General features: G+C 56.9%; 2 protein-coding genes across 2 annotated transcripts in view; one reads left to right on the top strand and one right to left on the bottom strand.

The window, feature by feature from the left end:
* The window catches only part of LOC148809313 (uncharacterized), a 34,092-nt gene extending 9,873 nt beyond the window's left edge, over positions 1-24,219 (bottom strand). Inside the window, exons 1-11 of the mRNA XM_088909284.1 lie at positions 24,179-24,219; positions 23,520-23,715; positions 22,914-23,388; positions 19,471-19,983; positions 17,127-17,242; positions 12,780-12,933; positions 12,157-12,426; positions 5,273-9,202; positions 1,461-1,583; positions 716-859; positions 491-610 (exon numbers count right to left, since the gene is read on the bottom strand). Of these exons, the coding sequence (XP_088765410.1) occupies positions 491-610; positions 716-859; positions 1,461-1,583; positions 5,273-9,202; positions 12,157-12,426; positions 12,780-12,933; positions 17,127-17,242; positions 19,471-19,983; positions 22,914-23,388; positions 23,520-23,715; positions 24,179-24,219 (6,082 nt within the window). The remainder of the gene's footprint in view (positions 1-490; positions 611-715; positions 860-1,460; positions 1,584-5,272; positions 9,203-12,156; positions 12,427-12,779; positions 12,934-17,126; positions 17,243-19,470; positions 19,984-22,913; positions 23,389-23,519; positions 23,716-24,178) is intronic.
* On the top strand, positions 10,839-12,081 carry LOC148809314 (uncharacterized). The gene is made up of 2 exons (XM_088909283.1): positions 10,839-10,908; positions 11,138-12,081. Exons 1-2 carry the CDS (start codon positions 10,839-10,841, stop codon positions 12,079-12,081), a joined length of 1,014 nt encoding a protein of 337 aa, XP_088765409.1.
* Positions 24,220-26,095: the final 1,876 nt, after the last annotated feature.

The raw sequence follows: 26,095 nt of genomic DNA, 5'->3' as shown, positions 1-26,095 counted from the left end.
TGGAGAGGAGCCAGGGTATCGGCTTCAACCACAGGGCTGGGCAGCCTGTTCCCCACCCCCACCCCCCTCTGTGTACAGAAGAGCCTCCTGTCCTGACTGGAGGAGCTCACCCAGCTGTGTCTGGAGAGGAGCCAGGGTATCGGCTTCAACCACAGGGCTGGGCAGCCTGTTCCCCACCCCCACCCCCCTCTGTGTACAGTAGAGCCTCCTGTCCTGACTGGAGGAGCTCACCCAGCTGTGTCTGGAGAGAAGCCAGGGTATCGGCTTCAACCACAGGGCTGGGCAGCTTGTTCCCCACCCCCACCCCCCTCTGTGTACAGTAGAGCCTCCTGTCCTGACTGGAGGGGCTCACCCAGCTGTGTCTGGAGAGAAGCCGGGGTATCGGCTTGTTCCCCACCCCCACCCCTCTCTGTGTACAGCAGAGCCCCCTGTCCCCACAGCCCCTCTGATGGCTGTCTCAGACCTCCCGGCCTGCGGCGGGGAGACTCACCGTTCTGGGCGCCGTACAGGACGAGGTAGCGGTCCACGGTGGCCAGCGCCGGTCTCCACAGCAACAGGGCCCTGCTGTCGGTCACGTTGATCGCCCGGAGGTCCGTGGGGGCGTCGGGGACTGGGAGAGAGAGGGAGAGAGAGGGAGAGAGGGAGAGAGAGAGTCCAGCCCCTGACCGCCTCAGCTGTCTGACCCGGCGCCGGTGCGCACTGGGGCTCTGCTTACCGGTCAGGACCACCCCGGTGAGCGGGCGGCTCTCGTCCAGGCCCACCACGGACAGCACGCTGACCTCGTACTGCGAGCCCGGCCGCAGCCGGCTGACCGCCGCGCTGGACTGCTGACCGCCCACCGACAGGGAGTGGGGCTCCCCTGGGGGAGACAGAGACAGAGACAGAGACAGGGGAGACTGGACTACCTGCCCAGGTGACACTGCACACACACTGCACACACACACACGCACTGCTCTGTGTATGTGTATGTGTGCACTGTGTGAGTGCGCAGAGTGTTTGTGTGAGTGTGTGCAGTGTGGTTGTGAGAGTGTGAGTGTTTTTGTGTGAGTGTGTATACAGTGGTTGTGTGTGCAGTGTATGTGAGAGTGTGAGTGTGTATATAGTGGTTGTGTGTTTGCAGTGAGTGTATATGTGTGCGAGTGTGTATGTGTGTGTGTGTTTGTGTGTGTGAGTGCAGTGGTTGTGCGAGAGTGAGTGTGTGTGCAGTGTGTTTGTGAGATAGTCTGAGTGTGTATGTGTGAGAGTGAGTGAATGTGAGTGTGTGCAGTGTATGTGTGTGCGAGTGTGTAGGTGCAGAGTGTGGCAGTGATACTGTAAATACAGGCTCTCGGATACAGATATATTAATATATAAATATAAATCTAGACACTGTATATAAGATCATATAGATGTAGAAGACATACAGATATATGAGATAATATAGGAGACATCTAATATCTGACATTTCTGAGAGTATTTACCCTCCTGCAGGTGAGTGTAGGTGATCTTGAAGGATGTGATGGGCGCCGAGGGCCGCACCCAGGACAGCGTGAAGGAGGAGTCAGTCACATTGCTGAACGCCAGCTGGGAGGGGGGCTCTGGTCCTGAGGGGGCAGGGGGGAGAGAGAGAGGAGAGAGCGTCAGTCACCAAGACAGGAGAGAGAGAGGAGACACAGAGAGGAGAGAGCGTCAGTCACCGAGACAGGAGAGAGAGAGGAGACACACAGAGGAGAGAGCATCAGTCACAGAAACAGGAGACACAGAGGAGAGACACACAGAGGAGAGAGGGTCAGTCACAGGAGAGAGAGAGAGAGAGAGGGTCAGTCACAGAGACAGGAGAGAGAGAGAGGAGACACACAGAGGAGAGAGGGTCAGTCACAGAGACAGCAGAGAGAGGAGAGACACAGGAGAGAGACACAGAGAAGAGAGAGAGGAGACACACAGAGGAGAGCGAGTCAGTCACAGGAGAGAGAGAGGAGGGAGAGAGGAGAGAGAGCATCAGTCACAGAGACAGCAGAGAGAGAGAGGAGACACAGATGAGAGAGCATCAGTCACAGAAACAGGAGACACAGAGGAGAGACACACAGAGGAGAGAGGGTCAGTCACAGGAGAGAGAGAGAGGAGACACAGAGGAGAGAGAGGAGAGAGGGTCAGTCACAGAGACAGGAGAGAGAGAGAGAGGAAAGAATTCCCTGCCAGAATCACAACTGGTCCCGATCCTACTGGGAGAGGGAGGAGGGAACTCAGTTGAACTGGCAGCCCAGTGTGTGATCTCCTGTCCCAGCCTGAGGAGCAATGAGCCCGTCTCCCAGTAATATTATGATGTGTCTGTATTGTAAATATCTGTAGATTTTTTTAAATGCATTTGTAACTGTATTTGTTTTGCTGTGGCAACACTGATTGTACCCATCGGTCAAGTCAATATAGCGCCTTGAACTGAACTGGACTGAGCTGAAAACTGACAGGAGAGGAGAGAGAGAGGTTCAGTCACAGAGACAGGAGAGACAGAACAAAGAGGAGAGGCGTGAGCTCATGACAAACGCAAAGACAGACCGATGGACAGAGAGACAGGCACACCGAGAGACAGACAGGCACTCTGAGAGACCGTCAGTATGGTGAAGATCCAGAGAGAGAGAGAGAGACAGCCCACAGGCTTGTGTGCAGTCAGGACAGCAGAGAGACAGGCAGACAGACACTAGGAGAGAGACCGACTGGTTAATTGAGATTAATCAAGACAGACACGCTTGTATATATACGAATATATATACACACAGAATGTAGAGGTAGTTAATACAAATATGGTCTGATCCTGGGCTAAAAAAAAGTCAGCGTAAAATACATTCAGGAGAGAATTTCACAGTCACGGTCTGCCACGATTTCTCAAGAAATCGTGAAGAAGGATGAAGGTGTGGCCAACTGTGTTCTAACCCTGGGAAAGAGAAAGAGCAAGAGAGGACCAGCATGTGTTGAACAGCAAAGTTTCTCAGCTCTGAAACCAGAAACCTGCCAAAATAATGACCGAGCCCCCCCCCTCCCCCCAAAAAAATCAATCAGTCTGAGCTGAAATACGAAGACACACATGAACAAATACACCTGTGAGCTTTAACCTGGTCAAGGCGTTGGGCAGACTTATTGGCCAACCATCGTCTTACCCTGGGAGCGAGGCGCGGCGAGTCAGTGACGATGGCTGACCGTAACCTTACCCTGAGTGAGAGAATCAGACCAGCAGTGAGTGAGCATGCAAGGATGCCCCTCCCATCCCCGACAGCACCTCATGAATATTCATGACGCAAGCACATCATTAATATTCATGCGGGGGGCGGAGCCTGTTAAACACAAAACAGAACACAGTACATTGTAAAAATTCATTGAGACAGTAGCTAATCCTCCTACAGTTACTGGTACTCAACACTATGACTACTACTGTTACTACAGTTTCTAACACTTCTGCTGTTGAACTAATGGCAAAGATCTTTTGAAGTTTTTACAATGTATCTGATATAAAGTGTTCCCTGCTGATCAGAGAGAGTTTGTCATTCTGTGTAACCAGAGAGAGAGAGAGAGAGAGAGAGAGAGAGACAGCACTGCTAATGAACACAGAACAGCTCAATTAGCCTGGGGGGAGGCTAATTGAGAATGTTAATGACCTCTGCTTAATTAAAACATGCTGGTGCCTCAATTAACAGAGAATGAACTGATAAACAGCACAGCCAGTCGGTAAGCTGAGAAGGCAGTCCAAATAGAGAGACACAATAACACACAGAGACTCGCACAGTGACAGCAACACACACACAGTACACAGTCTCGCACAGTGACACACACAGACTGCAGTAACACACAGAGACTCGCACACTGACAGCAACACACACAGTACACAGACTCACACAGTAACACACACAGACTGCAGTAACACGCAGAGACTCGCACACTGACAGCAACACACACAGTACACAGACTCACACAGTAACACACACAGACTGCAGTAACACAGTCACAGACAGACTAGCACACTGACAGCAACACACACTCACACAGTAACACATACAGACTGCAGTAAGAGTCACAGACTCGCACACTGACAGCAACACACACACAGTAACACAAACTCGCACAGTAACACACACAGACTGCAGTAACACAGTCACAGACAGACTCGCACACTGACAGCAACACACACAGTAACAGACTCACACAGTAACACACACAGACTGCAGTAACAGTCACAGACTTGCACACTGACAGCAACACACACACAGTAACACACACAGACTGCAGTAACACAGTCACAGACAGACTAGCACACTGACAGCAACACACACTCACACAGTAACACATACAGACTGCAGTAAGAGTCACAGACTCGCACAGTGACAGTAACACACACAGTAACACAGACTCACACAGTGACAGTAACACACACAGACTCACACAGTAAGACATACAGACTGCAGTAACACACAGACAGACTCGCACACTGACAGTAACACACACAGACTGCAGTAACACACACAGACTCGCACAGTGACACATACAGACTGCAGTAACACACACAGACACAAGCAGACTAGTACACTGACAGTAACACATACAGACTGCAGTAACGCACACAGACACAAACAGACTCGCACACCGCCAGTTACATGACGACACGCATGCAGGGAGACCACAGAGGCCAGACTCTACAAGCCCAGTGGACTCCGAACTGCCCTGGGATCCGGTCTCACCCAAAGGACTGTGCCTCCTACAGCAGTGGGGTGTGCCAGGCCATACTGCTTATGTGTACTTATTCGTGCACTGTGATTTCACCCACAGTGTGACTGTTACTGTGTTACAGCAGTAACAGTAATACTGCTATGTTATAATAATAGTTATAGTAATACAGTACGTTACTGCTGTGTTATTTCACCCACAGTGTGATTATGACCGTGCTATAACTGCCCTGTGCATTCACCCACAGTGTGATTATTACTGTGTTATAACTGCCCTGTGCTTTCACCCACAGTGCAATTATTACTGTGTTATAACTGCCCTGTGCTTTCACCCACAGTGCGATTATTACTGTGTTATGACTGCCCTGTGCTTTCACCCACAATGCAATTATTACTGTGTTATAACTGCCCTGTGATTTCACCCACTGTGTGATTATTACTGTGTTATAACTGTCCTGTGATTTCACCCACAGCCGGAAGTGCAAGGAAATACGGGAACACGGTGCTGCTTGGGAGGGCAGGTGTCATGGATCATAGGTCAAGGGTCATAGGTCGGGGTGTGTGTGTGTGGGGGGGTGGGGTACCTGTGAAAACGGACAAGCGGTGGATTCTGGACCGGATCCCGGGCGCCTTGCCGGAGAAGGACAGGAGGTACCGGGTCCGGGGCCGGAGGTTCTGGATCGGCAGGGAGCGGGAGGTCCCGGGTACGACAAACACCGTGGCGTCCCCGCCGGGCCCCCCGGACTCCCGCAGGCTCACCGTGAAGTTAGAGAAGAGCCCCTCGGGGGCCTCCCACAGGAGCACGAAGCCCCCGGAGGTCACGTTTCGCACCTGGACCCCGCTGGGGTGCCCGTCCCGGGCTTGAGGGGCCGCCGGGGAGGGGCCACCCCTCGGGGGCAGCGGGGGTCTCCTCCTCCTGTCGTGGCCCGCGCCGGCCCAGGGGAGGGTTTGGGATGGCCGGCCGGAGGGGGGTCTGAGCCTGGGGGGGTCTCCTTCCGGCTGCGCTGCCCCCTTCTCTCTCTTCACCCCCCCTTCCTCTTCCAGAGTCCGTCTCTTGTCCTCTCCGTCACGGTCCTGTGCTTCCTGGGGTCGACTCAGGGACGGTCTCTCGTCCTCTCTGTCTTGGTCCTGTGCTTCCTGGGGTTGCCTCTGGGATGGTCTCTCGTCCCCTCCGTTACGGTCATGTGCTTCCTGGGGTGGTCTACCTCCCTCTCCGTCTCGGTCCTGTGCTTCTTGGGGTCGCCTCTGGGACGGTCTCTTGTCCCCTCCGTCACGGTCCTGTGCTTCCTGGGGTGGTCTACCTCCCTCTCTGTCTCTGTCCTGTGCTTCTTGGGGTCGACTCTGGGATGGTCTCTCATCCTCTCCGTCACGGTCCTGTGCTTCCTGGGGTTGCCTCTGGGATGGTCTCTCGTCCCCTCCGTTACGGTCATGTGCTTCCTGGGGTGGTCTACCTCCCTCTCCGTCTCGGTCCTGTGCTTCTTGGGGTCGACTCTGGGGTGGTCTCTCATCCTCTCCGTCACGGTCCTGTGCTTCCTGGGGTCGCCTCTGGGGCAGTCTCTTGTCCCCTCCATCACGGTCCTGTGCTTCTTGGGGTCGCCTCTGGGACGGTCTCTTGTCCCCTCCGTCACGGTCCTGTGCTTCCTGGGGTGGTCTACCTCCCTCTCTGTCTCTGTCCTGTGCTTCTTGGGGTCGACTCTGGGATGGTCTCTCATCCTCTCCGTCACGGTCCTGTGCTTCCTGGGGTCGCCTCTGGGGTGGTCTCTTGTCCCCTCCGTCACGGTCCTGTACTTTCTGGGGTGGTCTACCTCCCTCTCTGTCTCGGTCCTGTGCTTCTTGGGGTCGCCTCTGGGATGGTCTCTCATCCTCTCCGTCACGGTCCTGTGCTTCTTGGGGTCGCCTCTGGGACGGTCTCTCGTCCCCTCCGTCACGGTCCTGTGCTTCCTGGGGTTGCCTCTGGGACGGTCTCTTGTCCCCTCCGTCACGGTCCTGTGCTTTCTGGGGTGGTCTACCTCCCTCTCCGTCTCGGTCCTGTGCTTCCTGGGGTCGCCTCTGGGGCAGTCTCTTGTCCCCTCTGTCACGGTCCTGTACTTTCTGGGGTGGTCTAGCTCCCTCTCTGTCTCGGTCCTGTGCTTCTTGGGGTCGACTCTGGGATGGTCTCTCGTCCCCTCCGTCACGGTCCTGTGCTTCCTGGGGTTGCCTCTGGGACGGTCTCTTGTCCCCTCCGTCACGGTCTTGTGCTTTCTGGGGTGGTCTACCTCCCCCTCCGTCATGGTCCTGTGCTTTCTGGGGTCGTCTCTTGGACGGTCTCTTGTCCTCTCCCTCTCGGTCCTGTGCTTCCTGGGGTCGCTTCTGGGACGGTCTCTTGTCCCCTCCGTCACGGTCCTGTGCTTCCTGGGGTTGCCTCTGGGACGGTCTCTTGTCCCCTCCGTCACGGTCATGTGCTTCCTGGGGTCGCCTCTGGGGTGGTCTCTTGTCCCCTCTGTCACGGTCCTGTGCTTCCTGGAGTGGTCTACCTCCCTCTCGGTCCTGTGCTTCCTGGGGTCGCTTCTGGGACGGTCTCTTGTCCTCTCCCTCTCGGTCCTGTGCTTCCTGGGGTCGCTTCTGGGACGGTCTCTTGTCCCCTCCGTCACGGTCCTGTGCTTCCTGGGGTCGCTTCTGGGACGGTCTCTTGTCCCCTCCGTCACGGTCCTGTGCTTCCTGGGGTCGCCCCTGGGGTGGCCTCTGGGGTGGTCTCTTGTCCCCTCCGTCACGGTCCTGTGCTTCTTGGGGTCGTCTCTGGGGCAGTCTCTTATCCCCTCTGTCACGGTCCTGTGCTTCCTGGGGTGGTCTACCTCCCTCTCGGTCCTGTGCTTCCTGGGGTCGCCTCTGGGATGGTCCCTTGTCCCCTCCGTCTCGGTCCTGTGCTTCCTGGGGTCGCCTCTGGGGTGGTCTCTTGTCCCCTTCATCACGGTCCTGTGCTTCCTGGGGTGGTCTACCTCCCTCTCTGTCTCGGTCCTGTGCTTCCTGGGGTCGACTCTGGGACGGTCTCTCGTCCTCTCCGTCACGGTCCTGTGTTTTCTGGGGTGGTCTACCTCCCTCTCGGTCCTGTGCTTCTTGGGGTTGCCTCTGGGACGGTCTCTTGTCCTCTCCGTCTCGGTCCTCTGCTTCCTGGGGTCGTCTCTGGGATGGTCTCTCGTCCCCTCCGTCACGGTCCTGTGGTTCTTGGGGTCGTTTCTGGGGTGGTCTCTTGTCCCCTCCGTCACGGTCCTGTGGTTCTTGGGGTCGTTTCTGGGGTGGTCTCTTGTCCCCTCCGTCACGGTTCTGTGCTTCCTGGGGTCGCCTCTGGGGTGGTCTCTTGTCCCCTCCGTCACGGTCCTGTGCTTCCTGGGGTGGTGAAACTGGACTCCTGGTGCCTGTCGCTCCAGCACCAGGAGCAGGTGTCGGGATGATGCTCGGACCCTCGCCGGCCCGGTCCGGCTGCTCCACGGCGCTAGGCCCGCGGGCCTGCGGGTCGCCCTGCGGGGACAGTTCCGCCCCCCCGGGAGCCAGAGGAAGAGAGTGGGGAGGAGGAGGAGGAGGGGGGGAGGCAGCTCTGGGGGTCTCCGCGGACGCCGGGCGCTTGGAGACTGCTGGCGGCTTGCGGGGGGGTCCCCCGGGGGTCCCCTTGGCCGGGAGTCTGGGGGTCACTCTGCGTCCGGCGGACACAGGGGTGGCCCTGTCGGGCACCGGCTTGGGTCTGCCGGGGGAGGGAGGGAGGGTCTTCGACCCCGAGACCGCGCTGCTCGTGGGGCTCCTGCCCCAGGGGGTCCCCTCCTCCTCGCTGGCGTTTCCGGGAGCCCCCATCCCGACCCGGTGCCTCTGGGGGGGCCCGCCTGGCCTGGACTGGTTGTGGGCCGGACCCGGGCCCTGGTCCCGGTCCCGGTGCTGGCTCTGGCGCTGGCCGAGGCGCGGAGGAGCTCTGCTGACGGTTCTGTTGGGGTGGGCTCTAACCGGGCCAGCCCCTCGGTCCCTCGCCGCCGAGCCGGGGAGCTCGGCCCGGGATTGCTCCCGGGACTCGGCGCCGCTGCCCCGGACTGCCGGACCGGGCCGGTCCTGGTTCTGGTCCCGGTCCTGTTCCCCGTCCTGGTTCTGTTCCGGGTCCGGTTGAGGCGTGGGCCTGCTCTCCCTCACCAGGACCGTGATGTTGGACCGGGCCGGCGGGGGACGGGCCTCAGAACCCGGGCTTGGACCGCCTCCGGAGTCCGACCCGCGCCCCGCTCCCTGGGCTCTGCTCCCGTCCGGGTCTCCTCTCTGGGTCGGTGTTCTGGCAGGATCCGGGCCCGGTTTCTTCCTGGGACTGCCGCCGTTCCCCGGCCCGATTCTGGTGCCGCTGTGCCGGTCCTGAGCCTGAGAGACGGGCCGTTTGGGCTGGGCGGTCCCGGAGTCCCCCGGCCCGCTGGCGCCCCGGCCCGAGTACAGGTCCGGCTTCGTCGTCTTCCGAGCCGGAGCGCCGGCGGCCTTGGCAACGGTATCCGGGCGCGGTGCGGACGGCGTTCCTATGGAAACGGGCGATCGGAGAGTTCAGGACCCTCGCTCTCGGGGGGAAACGAGACGCGCGCTAGGAGTCAAAACACCAGCCGTCTCCTGCTCCTCAGCTCACTGCTCACAAATTCACCCACATCTCCTCTCACTGTGTCTCCCGTCCTGCTGTGTGTGTTTATGACTGAGGGGCTCCCTGTGATCTCCTCTCTCTCTCTCACTGTGTCTCCTGTCCTGCTGTGTGTGTTTATGACTGAGGGGCTCTCTGTGATCTCCTCTCTCTCTCACTGTGTCTCCCGTCCTGCTGTGTGTGTTTATGACTGAGGGGCTCCCTGTGCTCTCCTCTCCCTCACTGTGTCTCCTGTCCTGCTGTGTGTTTATGACTGAGGGGCTCCCTGTGATCTCCTCTCTCTCACTGTGTCCCCTGTCCTGCTGTGTGTGTTTATGACTGAGGGGCTCCTGTGATCTCCTCTCTCTCACTGTGTCCCCTGTCCTGCTGTGTGTGTTTATGACTGAGGGACTCCCTGTGATCTCCTCTCTCTCACTGTGTCTCCTGTCCTGCTGTGTGTGTTTATGACTGAGGGACTCCCTGTGATCTCCTCTCTCTCACTGTGTCTCCTGTCCTGCTGTGTGTGTTCATGACTGAGGGGCTCCCTGTGATCTCCTCTCTCTCTCACTGTGTCTCCTGTCCTGCTGTGTGTGTTCATGACTGAGGGGCTCCCTGTGCTCTCCTCTCTCTCACTGTGTCTCCTGTCCTGCTGTGTGTGTTTATGACTGAGGGGCTCCCTGTGCTCTCCTCTCCCTCACTGTGTCTCCTGTCCTGCTGTGTGTTGATGACTGAGGGGCTCCCTGTGATCTCCTCTCTCTCTCACTGTGTCTCCTGTCCTGCTGTGTGTGTTTATGACTAAGGGGCTCCCTGTGATCTCCTCTCTCTCACTGTGTCTCCTGTCCTGCTGTGTGTGTTTATGACTGAGGGGCTCCCTGTGCTCTCCTCTCTCTGTGTCTCCTGTCCTGCTGTGTGTGTTTATGACTGAGGGGCTTCCTGTGCTCTCCTCTCTCTCACTGTGTCTCCCGTCCTGCTGTGTTTGTTTATGACTGAGGGGCTCCCTGTGATCTCCTCTCTCTCACTGTGTCCCCTGTCCTGCTGTGTGTGTTTATGACTAAGGGGCTCCCTGTGATCTCCTCTCTCTCACTGTGTCTCCTGTCCTGCTGTGTGTGTTTATGACTGAGGGGCTCCCTGTGCTCTCCTCTCTCTCACTGTGTCTCCTGTCCTGCTGTGTGTGTTTATGACTGAGGGGCTTCCTGTGCTCTCCTCTCTCTCACTGTGTCTCCTGTCCTGCTGTGTGTGTGTTTATGACTGAGGGGCTCCCTGTGCTCTCCTCTCTCTCACTGTGTCTCCTGTCCTGCTGTGTGTGTTTATGACTGAGGTGCTCCCTGTGATCTCCTCCTATACGATAAGGACAGGAGGCACAGTCGGTCCAGGGTGACTACAGCGCAGTGATACTGGCGGCCTCAGCCGGCAGCTGCTCCTGGAGAGGAGAAAAGGAGGTCATCAGTCTGGACACCGGTCGGACTGGGGCGCAGGGGCGCCCCCGCCTGCTGGAGGAGGGAGAGGGGTCAGCGATCCCGAGCTGGAAGAGAGCCGGGGGGGCGATGGGGCGCCGCCCTTCACATTTCCAGGGATGTGTGGATGAGCTCCTGTCACCCTGCGCGCGGGCGACTGGTCTCTCCATCTCTCCGTCTGTCTGTCTGCTGCGACTCTGTCTCACTCTGTCACCCAGTCAACACGTGATACTGTCTCGAGCGAGTCGTCTCTCGGCCTCTCTGTCCGTCCTGAGATCAATCTCAGCTGATCTGTCTCTCGGCCTCTCTGTCCGTCCTGAGATCAATCTCATCTGACCTGTCTCTCAGTCTCTGTTATTCAATCTCTGTGTATCGATCTGTCTCTCAAGGTCTGTTTGTCTACCTGAGCTCCAGTCTCAGCCTCATCTACCTGAGCTCCTGTCTCAGTCTCATCTACCTGAGCTCCAGTCTCAGCCTCATCTACCTGAGCTCCTGTCTCAGCCTCATCTACCTGAGCTCCTGTCTCAGCCTCATCTACCTGAGCTCCTGTCTCAGCCTCATCTACCTGAGCTCCAGTCTCAGCCTCATCTACCTGAGCTCCTGTCTCAGCCTCATCTACCTGAGCTCCTGTCTCAGTCTCATCTACCTGAGCTCCTGTCTCAGCCTCATCTACCTGAGCTCCTGTCTCAGCCTCATCTACCTGAGCTCCTGTCTCAGTCTCATCTACCTGAGCTCCAGTCTCAGCCTCATCTACCTGAGCTCCTGTCTCAGCCTCATCTACCTGAGCTCCTGTCTCAGTCTCATCTACCTGAGCTCCAGTCTCAGCCTCATCTACCTGAGCTCCTGTCTCAGCCTCATCTACCTGAGCTCCTGTCTCAGTCTCATCTACCTGAGCTCCAGTCTCAGCCTCATCTACCTGAGCTCCTGTCTCAGTCTCATCTACCTGAGCTCCTGTCTCAGTCTCATCTACCTGAGCTCCAGTCTCAGCCTCATCTACCTGAGCTCCTGTCTCAGTCTCATCTACCTGAGCTCCTGTCTCAGCCTCATCTACCTGAGCTCCTGTCTCAGCCTCATCTACCTGAGCTCCTGTCTCAGTCTCATCTACCTGAGCTCCTGTCTCAGTCTCATCTACCTGAGCTCCAGTCTCAGCCTCATCTACCTGAGCTCCTGTCTCAGCCTCATCTACCTGAGCTCCTGTCTCAGCCTCATCTACCTGAGCTCCTGTCTCAGCCTCATCTACTGTGTCTTTCTGTTTATCTGTGTCACCGTCTCACAATCAGTGAGTCAGCTGCTGAAACGGAGCCGGTCATCAAGCTGTCCAAACCTCTGCTAACTTCCCTCTGTCGCCCTCGAACCCTGATGGGCACTGTCGTCCCCGCCCCGCCCCTCCCCGCCGTGCCCCACCCACCGGGCGTGGCCTGGACCGTGACGGGCGGGCTCTGGCCCCGCCCTCTCTCCGCCCACAGCGTGACGTTGTACTGGAGTCCGGCCTGCAGCTGCGGGAGGTGGGCGGAGCTCTTGTCCCGGGGGAGGGTCATCTCCTGGGCCGGACCCCGCCCATCACTGGGCACGTAGGTGAGGCGGTACCTGTCAATCACAGACACCGAGCGATCCCATTGGATGATCACAGAAGAGGTGGTTGTCTTGACCACATGGAGGTTCTTGGGACCAGAGATCACTGTAAGAGAGAGATTGACAGACATCCTACAGACACGCTGACTGGACACTCCAGTACATGAACACTGCACTGAGAGAGAGAGGGGTTCATACACACACGCTGACTGGACACTCCAGTACATGAACACTGCACTGAGAGAGAGAGGGGTTCATACAGACACACTGACTGGACACTCCAGTACATGAACACTGCACTGAGAGAGAGAGGGGTTCATACACACACACTGACTGGACACTCCAGTACATGAACACTGCACTGAGAGAGAGAGAGGGGTTCATACAGACACACTGACTGGACACTCCAGTACATGAACACTGACCTGGGAGAGTGAGGGGGTGAGTACAGACACTTACAGGTCCTGAAGTGCGTGCTGCTCTCTGCGCCCTGTCTCCTGTCCTTCTCGGCCCTGACTGACACACGGTACTCCTGTGCGGGGGCCAGTCCTGTCTGTGTGTAGGTGGTGAGCCCCCCCCTCACCTGCGATGTCACCTTCTGATCGCTCTCCTTCTGCGGGCGACAGGAGCAGAGGCGTGGACACACTGGGGACCCCACAGCTCCACCACAAGAGGGGGAGTCTCAGCGGGACCCCGTGGCTGGAGTCTGGACTGTGCAGAACAGCAGGATGTCCGGCAGGGCAGTGCAGGCAGCCCTCTGCACCTCAGCCCTCAGACTACAGTACTGCAGAGAACAGCAGAGGGGTGCAGTACACAACACTACAGTGTGGTACAGTGGTGTACAGTATACAACAGTACAGTGGTGTACAGTGGTGTACAGTACACAACAGTACAGTGTTGTACAGTGGTGTACAGTATACAACAGTACAGTGTTGTACAGTGGTGTACAGTATACAACGGTACGGTGTGGTACAGTGGTGTACAGTATACAGCAGTACAGTGTTGTACAGTGTTGAAGACTGTGGTGCAGTATACAACAGTACAATGTTGTACAGTGTTGTACAGTATACAGCAGTACAGTGTTGTACAGTGTTGAAGACTGTGGTGCAGTATACACCAGTACAGTGTTGTACAGTATACAGCAGTACAGTGTTGTACAGTGTTGAAGACTGTGGCGCAGTATACACCAGTACAGTGTTGTACAGTGTTGAAGACTGTGGTGTGGTATACAACAGTACAGTGTTGTACAGTGTTGTACAGTATACACCAGTACAGTGTTGTACAGTGTTGAAGACTGTGGTGTGGTATACACCAGTACAGTGTTGTACAGTATACACCTGTACAGTGTTGAAGACTGTGGTGCAGTATACACCAGTACAGTGTTGTACAGTGTTGTACAGTATACACCAGTACAGTGTTGTACAGTGTTGAAGACTGTGGTGCAGTATACACCAGTACAGTGGTGTACAGTATACACCAGTACAGTGTTGTACAGTGTTGAAGACTGTGGTGCAGTATACACCAGTACAGTGTTGTACAGTGTTGTACAGTATACACCAGTACAGTGTTGTACAGTGTTGAAGACTGTGGCGCAGTATACACCAGTACAGTGTTGTACAGTATACACCAGTACAGTGTTGTACAGTGTTGAAGACTGTGGTGTGGTATACAACAGTACAGTGTTGTACAGTGTTGTACAGTATACACCAGTACAGTGTTGTACAGTGTTGAAGACTGTGGTGCAGTATACACCAGTACAGTGTTGTACAGTATACAGCAGTACAGTGTTGTACAGTGTTGAAGACTGTGGCGCAGTATACACCAGTACAGTGTTGTACAGTATACACCAGTACAGTGTTGTACAGTGTTGAAGACTGTGGTGTGGTATACAACAGTACAGTGTTGTACAGTGTTGTACAGTATACACCAGTACAGTGTTGTACAGTGTTGAAGACTGTGGTGTGGTATACACCAGTACAGTGTTGTACAGTGTTGTACAGTATACAGCAGTACAGTGTTGTACAGTGTTGAAGACTGTGGTGTGGTATACAACAGTACAGTGGAGTGTGGTACAGTACATTTCAGCACAGTACAGCATGGCAGACAGTGTGTGTCATGTGTGACTCTGCATGCACACACACACACACACTTCTCTCTCTGTGTGTCAGTGTGTCAGCGATCCAGCTGTGTTGCTGTGATGTCATCTCCTGGACCAGCAGCCCTGTTTCTGCACACTGTTTTCCTGTCGCCCCGGGCAACAGGATCCCACATCTGCGCTCTGCTCGTCAGCCTGCTGCTGCAGAGACAGCCCCTGTGTGGGAACTGGGCTCCCCCAGTCCGACCAGTCCTTCCTGTCTGTCCGCGGAGCTCAGGCGACACACCGCTGGCCAGCAGCGGGCCAGGCCCCCTGGTCACCTGGACTGCCACACCCACAGTGCCACTGCTGACGCCCTGTGTCACTCCTGCAGTCAGTCAGAGTGAGAGCTGTGTCACTCCTGCAGTCAGAGTGAGAGCTGTGTCACTCCTGCAGTCAGTCAGTGTGAGAGCTGTGTCACTCCTGCAGTCAGTCAGAGTGAGAGCTGGGTCACTCCTGCAGTCAGTCAGAGTGAGAGCTGTGTCACTCCTGCAGTCAGAGTGAGAGCTGTGTCACTCCTGCAGTCAGAGTGAGAGCTGTGTCACTCCTGCAGTCAGTCAGAGTGAGAGCTGTGTCACTCCTGCAGTCAGTGTGAGAGCTGTGTCACTCCTGCAGTCAGTCAGAGTGAGAGCCCAGTCACTCCTGCAGTCAGTCAGAGTGAGAGCTGTGTCACTCCTGCAGTCAGTCAGAGTGAGAGCTGTGTCACTCCTGCAGTCAGTCAGAGTGAGAGCTGTGTCACTCCTGCAGTCAGAGTGAGAGCTGTGTCACTCCTGCAGTCAGTCAGAGTGAGAGCTGTGTCACTCCTGCAGTCAGTCAGAGTGAGAGCTGTGTCACTCCTGCAGTCAGTCAGTGTGAGAGCTGTGTCACTCCTGCAGTCAGTCAGAGTGAGAGCTGTGTCACTCCTGCAGTCAGTCAGTGTGAGAGCTGTGTCACTCCTGCAGTCAGTCAGAGAGCTGTGTCACTCCTGCAGTCAGAGTGAGAGCTGTGTCACTCCTGCAGTCAGTGTGAGAGCTGTGTCACTCCTGCAGTCAGTCAGAGTGAGAGCCCAGTCACTCCTGCAGTCAGTCAGAGTGAGAGCTGTGTCACTCCTGCAGTCAGTCAGTGTGAGAGCTGTGTCACTCCTGCAGTCAGTCAGAGAGCTGTGTCACTCCTGCAGTCAGTCAGTGTGAGAGCTGTGTCACTCCTGCAGTCAGTGTGAGAGCTGTGTCACTCCTGCAGTCAGTCAGTGTGAGAGCTGTGTCACTCCTGCAGTCAGTCAGAGTGAGAGCTGTGTCACTCCTGCAGTCAGTCAGAGTGAGAGCTGTGTCACTCCTGCAGTCAGAGTGAGAGCTGTGTCACTCCTGCAGTCAGTCAGTGTGAGAGCTGTGTCAATCCTGCAGTCAGTCAGAGTGAGAGCTGTGTCACTCCTGCAGTCAGTCAGAGTGAGAGCTGTGTCACTCCTGCAGTCAGTCAGTGTGAGAGCTGTGTCACTCCTGCAGTCAGAGTGAGAGCTGTGTCACTCCTGCAGTCAGTCAGAGTGAGAGCTGTGTCACTCCTGCAGTCAGTGTGAGAGCTGTGTCACTCCTGCAGTCAGTCAGTGTGAGAGCTGTGTCACTCCTGCAGTCAGTCAGTGTGAGAGCTGTGTCACTCCTGCAGTCAGTCAGAGTGAGAGCTGTGTCACTCCTGCAGTCAGTCAGAGTGAGAGCTGTGTCACTCCTGGAGTCAGTCAGTGTGAGAGCTGTGTCACTCCTGCAGTCAGTCAGTGTGAGAGCTGTGTCACTCCTGCAGTCAGTCAGAGTGAGAGCTGGGTCACTCCTGCAGTCAGTCAGTGTGAGAGCTGTGTCACTCCTGCAGTCAGAGTGAGAGCTGTGTCACTCCTGCAGTAAGAGTGAGAGCTGTGTCACTCCTGCAGTCAGTCAGTGTGAGAGCTGTGTCACTCCTGCAGTCAGTGTGAGAGCTGTGTCACTCCTGCAGTCAGTCAGAGTGAGAGCTGTGTCACTCCTGCAGTAAGAGTGAGAGCTGTGTCACTCCTGCAGTCAGTCAGTGTGAGAGCTGTGTCACTCCTGCAGTCAGTCAGTGTGAGAGCTGTGTCACTCCTGCAGTCAGTCAGTGTGAGAGCTGTGTCACTCCTGCAGTCAGTCAGAGAGCTGTGTCACTCCTGCAGTCAGTCAGTGTGAGAGCTGTGTCACTCCTGCAGTCAGAGTGAGAGCTGTGTCACTCCTGCAGTAAGAGTGAGAGCTGTGTCACTCCTGCAGTCAGTCAGTGTGAGAGCTGTGTCACTCCTGCAGTCAGTGTGAGAGCTGTGTCACTCCTGCAGTCAGTCAGAGTGAGAGCTGTGTCACTCCTGCAGTAAGAGTGAGAGCTGTGTCACTCCTGCAGTCAGTCAGAGTGAGAGCTGTGTCACTCCTGCAGTCAGTCAGAGTGAGAGCTGTGTCACTCCTGCAGTCAGTCAGAGTGAGAGCTGTGTCACTCCTGCAGTCAGTCAGTGTGAGAGCTGTGTCACTCCTGCAGTCAGTCAGTGTGAGAGCTGGGTCACTCCTGCAGTCAGTCAGTGTGAGAGCTGTGTCACTCCTGCAGTCAGTGTGAGAGCTGTGTCACTCCTGCAGTCAGTCAGTGTGACCCCTGTCTGATCACTGGGGTCAGGACTGGGACTGATCCATGTCCGGACTGATCGGAGTCCGAATGGCTCTTACCCCACTGCTGAAGGTGATGTGGTAACTGTCCACTGGGGCCGTGGGGCGTGTCCAGGTCAGAGTGACCGAGGAGTCTGTGATGTTACTGGTGTTCAGCTGGAGCACAACTGGAACAACTGGATCAGAGAGAGGGGTTAACACACACTGACTGGACACTCCAGTACATGAACACTGCACTGAGAGAGAGAGAGGGGTTCATACACACACACTGACTGGACACTCCAGTACATGAACACTGCACTGAGAGAGAGAGGGGTTCACACAGACACACTGACTGGACACTCCAGTACATGAACACTGCACTGAGAGAGAGAGGGGTTCATACACACACACTGACTGGACACTCCAGTACATGAACACTGCACTGAGAGAGAGAGGGGTTCACACAGACACACTGACTGGACACTCCAGTACATGAACACTGCACTGAGAGAGAGAGGGGTTCATACAGACACACTGACTGGACACTCCAGTACATGAACACTGCACTGAGAGAGAGAGAGGGGTTCATACACACACACTGACTGGACACTCCAGTACATGAACACTGCACTGAGAGAGAGGGGTTAATACAGACACACCGACTGGACACTCCAGTACATGAACACTGCACTGAGAGAGAGAGGGGTTCATACAGACACACCGACTGGACACTCCAGTACATGAACACTGCACTGAGAGAGAGAGGGGTTCATACACACACACTGACTGGACACTCCAGTACATGAACACTGCACTGAGAGAGAGAGGGGTTCATACACACACACTGACTGGACACTCCAGTACATGAACACTGCACTGAGAGAGAGAGGGGTTCATACATACACACTGACTGGACACTCCAGTACATGAACACTGCACTGAGAGAGAGAGGGGTTCATACACACACACTGACTGGACACTCCAGTACATGAACACTGCACTGAGAGAGAGAGGGGTTCATACACACACACTGACTGGACACTCCAGTACATGAACACTGCACTGAGAGAGAGAGGGGTTCATACACACACACTGACTGGACACTCCAGTACATGAACACTGCACTGAGAGAGAGAGGGGTTCATACACACACACTGACTGGACACTCCAGTACATGAACACTGCACTGAGAGAGAGAGGGGTTCACACACACACACACTGACTGGACACTCCAGTACATGAACACTGCACTGAGAGAGAGGGGTTCATACACACACACTGACTGGACACTCCAGTACATGAACACTGCACTGAGAGAGAGAGGGGTTCATACACACACACTGACTGGACACTCCAGTACATGAACACTGCACTGAGAGAGAGAGGGGTTCATACACACACACTGACTGGACACTCCAGTACATGAACACTGCACTGAGAGAGAGAGGGGTTCATACACACACTGACTGGACACTCCAGTACATGAACACTGCACTGAGAGAGAGAGGGGTTCATACACACACACTGACTGGACACTCCAGTACATGAACACTGCACTGAGAGAGAGAGAGGGGTTCATACAGACACACTGACTGGACACTCCAGTACATGAACACTGCACTGAGAGAGAGAGGGGTTCATACAGACACACTGACTGGACACTCCAGTACATGAACACTGCACTGAGAGAGAGAGGGGTTCATACACACACCCTGACTGGACACTCCAGTACATGAACACTGCACTGAGAGAGAGAGGGGTTCATACAGACACACTGACTGGACACTCCAGTACATGAACACTGCACTGAGAGAGAGAGGGGTTCACACAGACACACTGACTGGACACTCCAGTACATGAACACTGCACTGAGAGAGAGAGGGGTTCATACACACACCCTGACTGGACACTCCAGTACATGAACACTGCACTGAGAGAGAGAGGGGTTCATACACACACACTGACTGGACACTCCAGTACATGAACACTGCACTGAGAGAGAGAGGGGTTCATACACACACACTGACTGGACACTCCAGTACATGAACACTGCACTGAGAGAGAGAGGGGTTCATACACACACACTGACTGGACACTCCAGTACATTAACACTGCACTGAGAGAGAGAGGGGTTCATACACACACACTGACTGGACACTCCAGTACATGAACACTGCACTGAGAGAGAGAGGGGTTCATACAGACACACTGACTGGACACTCCAGTACATGAACACTGCACTGAGAGAGAGAGGGGTTCATACAGACACACTGACTGGACACTCCAGTACATGAACACTGCACTGAGAGAGAGAGGGGTTCATACAGACACACTGACTGGACACTCCAGTACATGAACACTGCACTGAGAGAGAGAGGGGTTCATACACACTGACTGGACACTCCAGTACATGAACACTGACCTGTGCTGCAGTCCACTCCAGTGTAGCCCACGTCACAGACACACTCGCCCTGCACACAGCGCCCCCTGTCTCTGCAGTTACCCGGGCAGGCCGGAGGCGGGGTGGTGGGCGGGGCGACCGATTGGCTGCAGTCTGGACCGCCGTAACCCGGGCGACACTGGCACCCCCCCCTCACGCAGCTGCCCCGCCCGCTGCAGTCCCCGGGGCAACGGGGGCGGGAGCAGTCCTCTCCCGAGCGCCCCGATTCGCAGACGCACCTGCCGCTCACGCAGCGGCCCCGCCCGCTGCAGTCCCCGGGGCAGGAGGGGGCGCCACAGTCTTCCCCCGTGAAGCCCCCGTCACAGACGCACTTGCCCTCGACGCACTGCCCCCTGCTGTTACAGCCCGCGGGGCAGGACTGGACCCCGCAGCTCGGCCCCGTGAACCCAGGGAAGCAGACGCAGCGGCCCTCCTCACAGCGGCCCTGGTCACTGCAGTCGTCCGGACACACCTGAGGGGCACAGCTGCCCGGCCCTGAGAGACAGGGAGAGGAGTGTCTCTGGGGTCTGTGTGAGGGTCTGGACTCCCCTCTCTGTGTGAGGTGTGTCTCTGGGGTCTGTGTGAGGGTCTGGACTCCCCTCTCTGTGTGAGGTGTGTCTCTGGGGTCTGTGTGAGGGTCTGGACTCCTCTCTCTGTGTGAGGAGTGCCTCTGGGGTCTGTGTGAGGGTCTGGACTCCTCTCTCTGTGTGAGGAGTGTCTCTGGGGTCTGTGTGAGGGTCTGGACTCCCCTCTCTGTGTGAGGAGTGCCTCTGGGGTCTGTGTGAGGGTCTGGACTCCTCTCTCTGTGTGAGGAGTGCCTCTGGGGTCTGTGTGAGGGGCTGGACTCCTCTCTCTGTGTGAGGAGTGCCTCTGGGGTCTGTGTGAGGGTCTGGACTCCTCTCTCTGTGTGAGGAGTGCCTCTGGGGTCAGTGTGAGGGTCTGGACTCCTCTCTCTGTGTGAGGAGTGTCTCTGGGGTCTGTGTGAGGGTCTGGACTCCTCTCTCTGTGTGAGGAGTGTCTCTGGGGTCTGTGTGAGGGTCTGGACTCCTCTCTCTGTGTGAGGAGTGTCTCTGGGGTCTGTGTGAGGGTCTGGACTCCTCTCTCTGTGTGAGGAGTGTCTCTGGGGACTGTGTGAGGGTCTAGACTCCTCTCTCTGTGTGAGGAGTGTCTCTGGGGTCTGTGTGAGGGTCTGTGCTCCTCTCTCTGTGTGAGGAGTGCCTCTGGGGTCTGTGTGAGGGTCTGGACTCCTCTCTCTGTGTGAGGAGTGCCTCTGGGGTCTGTGTGAGGGTCTGGACTCCTCTCTCTGTGTGAGGAGTGTCTCTGGGGTCTGTGTGAGGGTCTGTGCTCCTCTCTCTGTGTGAGGAGTGCCTCTGGGGTCTGTGTGAGGGTCTGGACTCCTCTCTCTGTGTGAGGGGTGTCTCTGGGGTCTGTGTGAGGGTCTGGACTCCTCTCTCTGTGTGAGGAGTGTCTCTGGGGTCTGTGTGAGGGTCTGGACTCCTCTCTCTGTGTGAGGAGTGCCTCTGGGGTCTGTGTGAGGGTCTGGGCTCCTCTCTCTGTGTGAGGAGTGTCTCTGGGGTCTGTGTGAGGGTCAGGACTCCTCTCTCTGTGTGAGGAGTGTCTCTGGGGTTTGTGTGAGGGTCTGGACTCCTCTCTCTGTGTGAGGAGTGTCTCTGGGGTCTGTGTGAGGGTCTGGACTCCTCTCTCTGTGTGAGGAGTGCCTCTGGGGTCTGTGTGAGGGTCTGGGCTCCTCTCTCTGTGTGAGGAGTGTCTCTGGGGTCTGTGTGAGGGTCTGGACTCCTCTCTCTGTGTGAGGAGTGCCTCTGGGGTCTGTGTGAGGGTCTGGACTCCTCTCTCTCTGTGTGAGGAGTGCCTCTGGGGTCTGTGTGAGGGTCTGGACTCCTCTCTCTGTGTGAGGAGTGTCTCTGGGGTCTGTGTGATGGTCTGGGCTCCTCTCTCTGTGTGAGGAGTGCCTCTGGGGTCTGTGTGAGGGTCTGGACTCCTCTCTCTGTGTGAGGAGTGCCTCTGGGGTCTGTGTGAGGGTCTGGACTCCTCTCTCTGTGTGAGGAGTGTCTCTGGGGTCTGTGTGAGGGTCAGGACTCCTCTCTCTGTGTGAGGAGTGTCTCTGGGGTCTGTGTGAGGGTCTGGACTCCTCTCTCTGTGTGAGGAGTGTCTCTGGGGTCTGTGTGAGGGTCTGGACTCCTCTCTCTGTGTGAGGAGTGCCTCTGGGGTCTGTGTGAGGGTCTGGGCTCCTCTCTCTGTGTGAGGAGTGTCTCTGGGGTCTGTGTGAGGGTCTGGACTCCTCTCTCTGTGTGAGGAGTGCCTCTGGGGTCTGTGTGAGGGTCTGGACTCCTCTCTCTCTGTGTGAGGAGTGCCTCTGGGGTCTGTGTGAGGGTCTGGACTCCTCTCTCTGTGTGAGGAGTGTCTCTGGGGTCTGTGTGAGGGTCTGGGCTCCTCTCTCTGTGTGAGGAGTGCCTCTGGGGTCTGTGTGAGGGTCTGGACTCCTCTCTCTGTGTGGGGAGTGTCTCTGGGGTCTGTGTGAGGGTCTGGACTCCTCTCTCTGTGTGAGGAGTGTCTCTGGGGTCTGTGTGAGGGTCTGGACTCCTCTCTCTGTGTGAGGAGTGCCTCTGGGGTCTGTGTGAGGGTCTGGACTCCTCTCTCTGTGTGAGGAGTGTCTCTGGGGTCTGTGTGAGGGTCTGGACTCCTCTCTCTGTGTGAGGAGTGTCTCTGGTGTCTGTGTGAGGGTCTGGACTCCTCTCTCTCTGTGTGAGGAGTGTCTCTGGGGTCTGTGTGAGGGTCTGGACTCCTCTCTCTGTGTGAGGAGTGTCTCTGGGGTCTGTGTGAGGGTCTAGACTCCTCTCTCTGTGTGAGGAGTGTCTCTGGGGTCTGTGTGAGGGTCTGGACTCCTCTCTCTCTGTGTGAGGAGTGTCTCTGGGGTCTGTGTGAGGGTCTGGACTCCTCTCTCTGTGTGAGGAGTGTCTCTGGGGTCTGTGTGAGGGTCTAGACTCCTCTCTCTGTGTGAGGAGTGTCTCTGGGGTCTGTGTGAGGGTCTGGACTCCTCTCTCTGTGTGAGGAGTGCCTCTGGGGTCTGTGTGAGGGTCTGGACTGCTCTCTCTGTGTGAGGAGTGTCTCTGGGGTCTGTGTGAGGGTCTGGACTCCTCTCTCTGTGTGAGGAGTGCCTCTGGGGTCTGTGTGAGGGTCTGGACTCCTCTCTCTGTGTGAGGAGTGTCTCTGGGGTCTGTGTGAGGGTCTAGACTCCTCTCTCTGTGTGAGGAGTGTCTCTGGGGTCTGTGTGAGGGTCTGGACTCCTCTCTCTGTGTGAGGAGTGTCTCTGGGGTCTGTGTGAGGGTCTGGACTCCTCTCTCTGTGTGAGGAGTGCCTCTGGGGTCTGTGTGAGGGTCAGGTCAGTCCAGTGTCTCTGTAGTCACCTGTGCCCGTTCGCTGTTCGCTGCAGCAGCCTCCCTGCGCGGTGCACTTCTCTCTCAGCTCGGACAGCTCGCCCTCCAGCCTCTCCAGCCTCTGCCTCAGGTCCGTCAGGTCCGGGGCTGTTCCCCCGGGGCAGGAGGGGACCAGGTTGATCCGGTGGGTCAGGACCAGAGGGGCGCCGGGCTCCAGCTCCACGGCGTCCGAGGCGCGCCCCTGCTCGCCGGCCTGGGGGCAGCCCTCCGACACCAGCACCTTCACGGCGCGGGCGGGCTCGGGGGAGAGGGGCGGGGCCTGGGGCTGGACCCGCCTCCCAGGGGGCGGGGGCGTTCCCTGATTGGCTGCCAGGGAGACCCAGAGGCAGAGGAAGGGGAGGGACCAGGAGAGACGCATCTTCGGGGGGGGGGGGGGTGGTGGAGGGGTGGGAGTTGTTCCAGGGAGGGGGGAGAGCAGGGGGCGGCGGGGGTGGGGGGGGGGAGACTGCGAGCGAGGAAGGGCTTTTCGTTAAAGGGGAGGAGCTCTCCCAGAGAGGCAGCAAGGGGGCGTGCCCTCAGAGGGGAGGTCGGTGGGAGGGGGGTGGGGGCGCGAGGGCAGGGGCAGACTCTCTTTACCCCCCTCTCCGTCTTCAAGGGGAGGCCCCGCGCGCGGCTCTGGGGGGGAACAAGCAGAGAGAAGAGGAAGAGGAAGAGGAAGAGGAAGAGGGGGCTCAGGGGCGCGTCCCAGAAGCCCCTCCTCGCTTGCTGTCCCTCCCCGTACAGCCCTCGGCGCTTCGACGCAGCGAAGGGCAGCTCAGCGTGGGCGCCCAGTCTTCACAAAGCTCAGCACTCGATCGGGCAGACGCTCAGAGCCTCCGCAGCTACCTGCGGACCTGCCTGTCTCTCTGCACACCTGTCTTGAGTGTCTCTCTGTCTGTATATCGCTTCACCTGTCTGTCTCTCCACCTGTATATTAACTCACCTGTCTGATTGTCTCTCCACCTGTCTGTCTGTATATCGCTTCACCTGTCTGTCTCTCCACCTGTCTGTAAATCAGTTCCCCTGAGTGTCTCTCCACCTGTCTGTCTGTATATCGCTTCACCTGTCTGTCTCTCCACCTGTCTGTAAATCAGTTCCCCTGAGTGTCTCTCCACCTGTCTGTCTGTATATCAGTTCACCTGTCTGAGTGTCTCTCCACCTGTCTGTATATCGCTTCACCTGTCTTGAGCGTCTCTCCACCTGTCTCTCTGTCTGTCTGTCTCTCCACCTGTCTCTCTGTCTGTATAGCGCTTCACCTGTCTCTCTGTCTGAGTGTCTCTTCGCTCTGCCTCTCCATCTGTCTTGCTGTGTGTCTGTCTGCCTCTCTGTCCGTCCGATGCTGCAGGATTGCAGAACAGAGTAATATTTATCAATTCTGGCTGCCTGTCTCTCTGTCGCTGCCAAGAAGAAAAACATCTGTCAATTTTATCCAGCTTGAGTCCATCTCAGAATCTCTCGGTCTGCCGTCTGTGTGAGTGTGAGCGCCAGTCTCACAGCTTCTGCCTGTCTCTCTCTCCCTGAGCCGCGACCAGACCCCTCTGTCTGTCTGCCCATCTCTCTCTACCTGACCCCTCTGTCTGTCTGCCCATCTCTCTCTACCTGACCCCTCTGCCTGACTGCCCATCTCTCTCTACCTGACACCTCTGCCTGACTGCCCGTCTCTCTCTCCCTGAGCCACGACCAGACCCCTCTGCCTGACTGCCCGTCTCTCTCTCCCTGAACCACGACCAGACCCCTCTGCCTGACTGCCCGTCTCTCTCTCCCTGAACCAGGACCAGACCCCCCTGCCTGACTGCCCATCTCTCTCTACCTGAGCCGCGACCAGACCCCTCTGTCTGACTGCCCGTCTCTCTCTACCTGACCCCTCTGTCTGTCTGCCCATCTCTCTCTACCTGACCCCTCTGCCTGACTGCCCATCTCTCTCTACCTGACACCTCTGCCTGACTGCCCGTCTCTCTCTCCCTGAGCCACGACCAGACCCCTCTGCCTGACTGCCCGTCTCTCTCTCCCTGAACCACGACCAGACCCCTCTGCCTGACTGCCCGTCTCTCTCTCCCTGAACCAGGACCAGACCCCCCTGCCTGACTGCCCATCTCTCTCTACCTGAGCCGCGACCAGACCCCTCTGTCTGACTGCCCGTCTCTCTCTACCTGACCCCTCTGTCTGTCTGCCCATCTCTCTCTACCTGACCCCTCTGCCTGACTGCCCATCTCTCTCTACCTGACCCCTCTGCCTGACTGCCCATCTCTCTCTACCTGACCCCTCTGCCTGACTGCCCATCTCTCTCTACCTGACCCCTCTGCCTGACTTCCCATCTCTCTCTACCTGACCCCTCTGCCTGACTGCCCATCTCTCTCTACCAGACCCCTCTGCCTGACTGCCCATCTCTCTACCAGACCCCTCTGCCTGACTGCCCATCTCTCTCTCCCTGAGCTGCGACCAGACCCCTCTGCCTGACTGCCCATCTCTCTCTACCTGAACCACGACCAGACCCCTCTGCCTGACTGCCCGTCTCTCTCTACCTGAACCACAACCAGACCCCTCTGTCTGTCTGCCCATCTCTCTCTACCTGAACCATGACCAGACCCCTCTGTGTGACTGCCCATCTCTCTCTCCCTGAACCACAACCAGACCCCTCTGCCTGACTGCCCGTCTCTCTCTCCCTGAACCACGACCAGACCCCTCTGTCTGTCTGCCCATCTCTCTCTCCCTGAACCACGACCAGACCCCTCTGTGTGACTGCCCATCTCTCTCTACCTGACCCCTCTGCCTGACTGCCCATCTCTCTCTCCCTGACCCCTCTGTCTGTCTGCCCATCTCTCTCTACCTGACCCCTCTGTCTGTCTGCCCATCTCTCTCTACCTGACCCCTCTGCCTGTCTGCCCATCTCTCTCTACCTGACCCCTCTGCCTGACTGCCCATCTCTCTCTACCTGAGCCGCGACCAGACCCCTCTGTCTGTCTGCCCATCTCTCTCTACCTGACCCCTCTGTCTGTCTGCCCATCTCTCTCTACCTGACCCCTCTGTCTGTCTGCCCATCTCTCTCTACCTGACCCCTCTGTGTGACTGCCCATCTCTCTCTACCTGACCCCTCTGCCTGACTGCCCATCTCTCTCTCCCTGACCCCTCTGTCTGTCTGCCCATCTCTCTCTACCTGACCCCTCTGCCTGACT

The sequence above is a fragment of the Atractosteus spatula genome, unplaced genomic scaffold, assembly GCF_055471065.1.
Source record: "Atractosteus spatula isolate fAtrSpa1 unplaced genomic scaffold, fAtrSpa1.hap1 Scaffold_148, whole genome shotgun sequence".
NCBI lineage: Eukaryota > Metazoa > Chordata > Actinopteri > Semionotiformes > Lepisosteidae > Atractosteus > Atractosteus spatula.
This window is presented reverse-complemented; position numbering and strand designations above follow the sequence as displayed.

Coding starts and splice junctions, on each gene's coding strand:
- LOC148809314 (XM_088909283.1), top strand. CDS start 10,839: ATGGGGCGCCGCCCTTCACATTTCCAGGGATGTGTGGATGAGCTCCTG. Junction 10,909..11,137: donor ACCCTGCGCGCGGGCGACTG/GTCTCTCCATCT, acceptor CTGTCTCTCAAG/GTCTGTTTGTCTACCTGAGC.